Consider the following 761-nt stretch of genomic DNA (forward strand, 5'->3'; position numbering starts at 1 on the left):
TTTTATGCACTGCTTGAGCGGACAATGTGACAAAAGGATACACTCCGTCCGCTAGGGTATGGGAAGAGGGCAAGAAATAGGAATACGAATAAAGATAATTATTGATGGTGTCAAACTTCAGGTGTAATAACTGAACACGGGAATAGTTCGAGCAATTTGGTTAGCCGCAGCACGCGCCATGTCAATGTCAGGACCCAGCACGCTTGCGATATCATAGTATCGTTCGATGGCGGCACGTATGCCGCTGCTGTCCCCCCCTTCGCTGATTGTCGGCAACATCTTCACCAGCTTGCGTCGCTTCATGGGTTCTTCAAAGCATGGAAGAGTGATATCTGCATCACCAATTGGTGACTGCGCAAGTAGCGTCCTGATCACGGCAAAAGCTGCGCCTGGTTCGGTTACGGTCGTTGTCTGGATGATGACATAGCTGTTGTTCTTCTCGGAAACCCAGAAGAACTGCCAATGGTCAGTCAAGTTGGTTAGCAGTGCCATCACTGGGTCATCGACGAGGAAATCCAGTGCGATCAGTTCCGACAAAGCCTGGAAGCCGGAGCCTGCTTTCACCACCTTCTTCACTTCGATCAGCATCTTCACTTCAGGCAACAACTCCACATAATGCGGGAATTGCTTTGCGAGAGCACTCAATACGAGGATATCCGTCCGTCCGACAAGATCAATATCGTGGCCGGGGACTGCAACGCTGAGAATGTTCTTGCCTTTTTCCACGCCGAGCACGCAAAGTTTCTTCTCCGTAAGCACAT

At 50.1% G+C, this 761-nt stretch overlaps 1 protein-coding gene across 1 annotated transcript; it reads right to left on the minus strand.

The window, feature by feature from the left end:
- Window positions 1-117: 117 nt before the first annotated feature.
- Window positions 118-588, minus strand: PHALS_02224 (uncharacterized protein; the record flags this gene model as incomplete). Its single annotated transcript, XM_024716688.1, has 1 exon — window positions 118-588. One exon carries the CDS (start codon window positions 586-588, stop codon window positions 118-120), a length of 471 nt encoding a protein of 156 aa, XP_024582262.1.
- Between the last annotated feature and the right edge of the window lie 173 nt (window positions 589-761).

This window comes from Plasmopara halstedii (assembly GCF_900000015.1).
Source record: "Plasmopara halstedii genome assembly, contig: Scaffold_1816, whole genome shotgun sequence".
Taxonomy (NCBI): Eukaryota; Oomycota; class Peronosporomycetes; order Peronosporales; family Peronosporaceae; genus Plasmopara; species Plasmopara halstedii.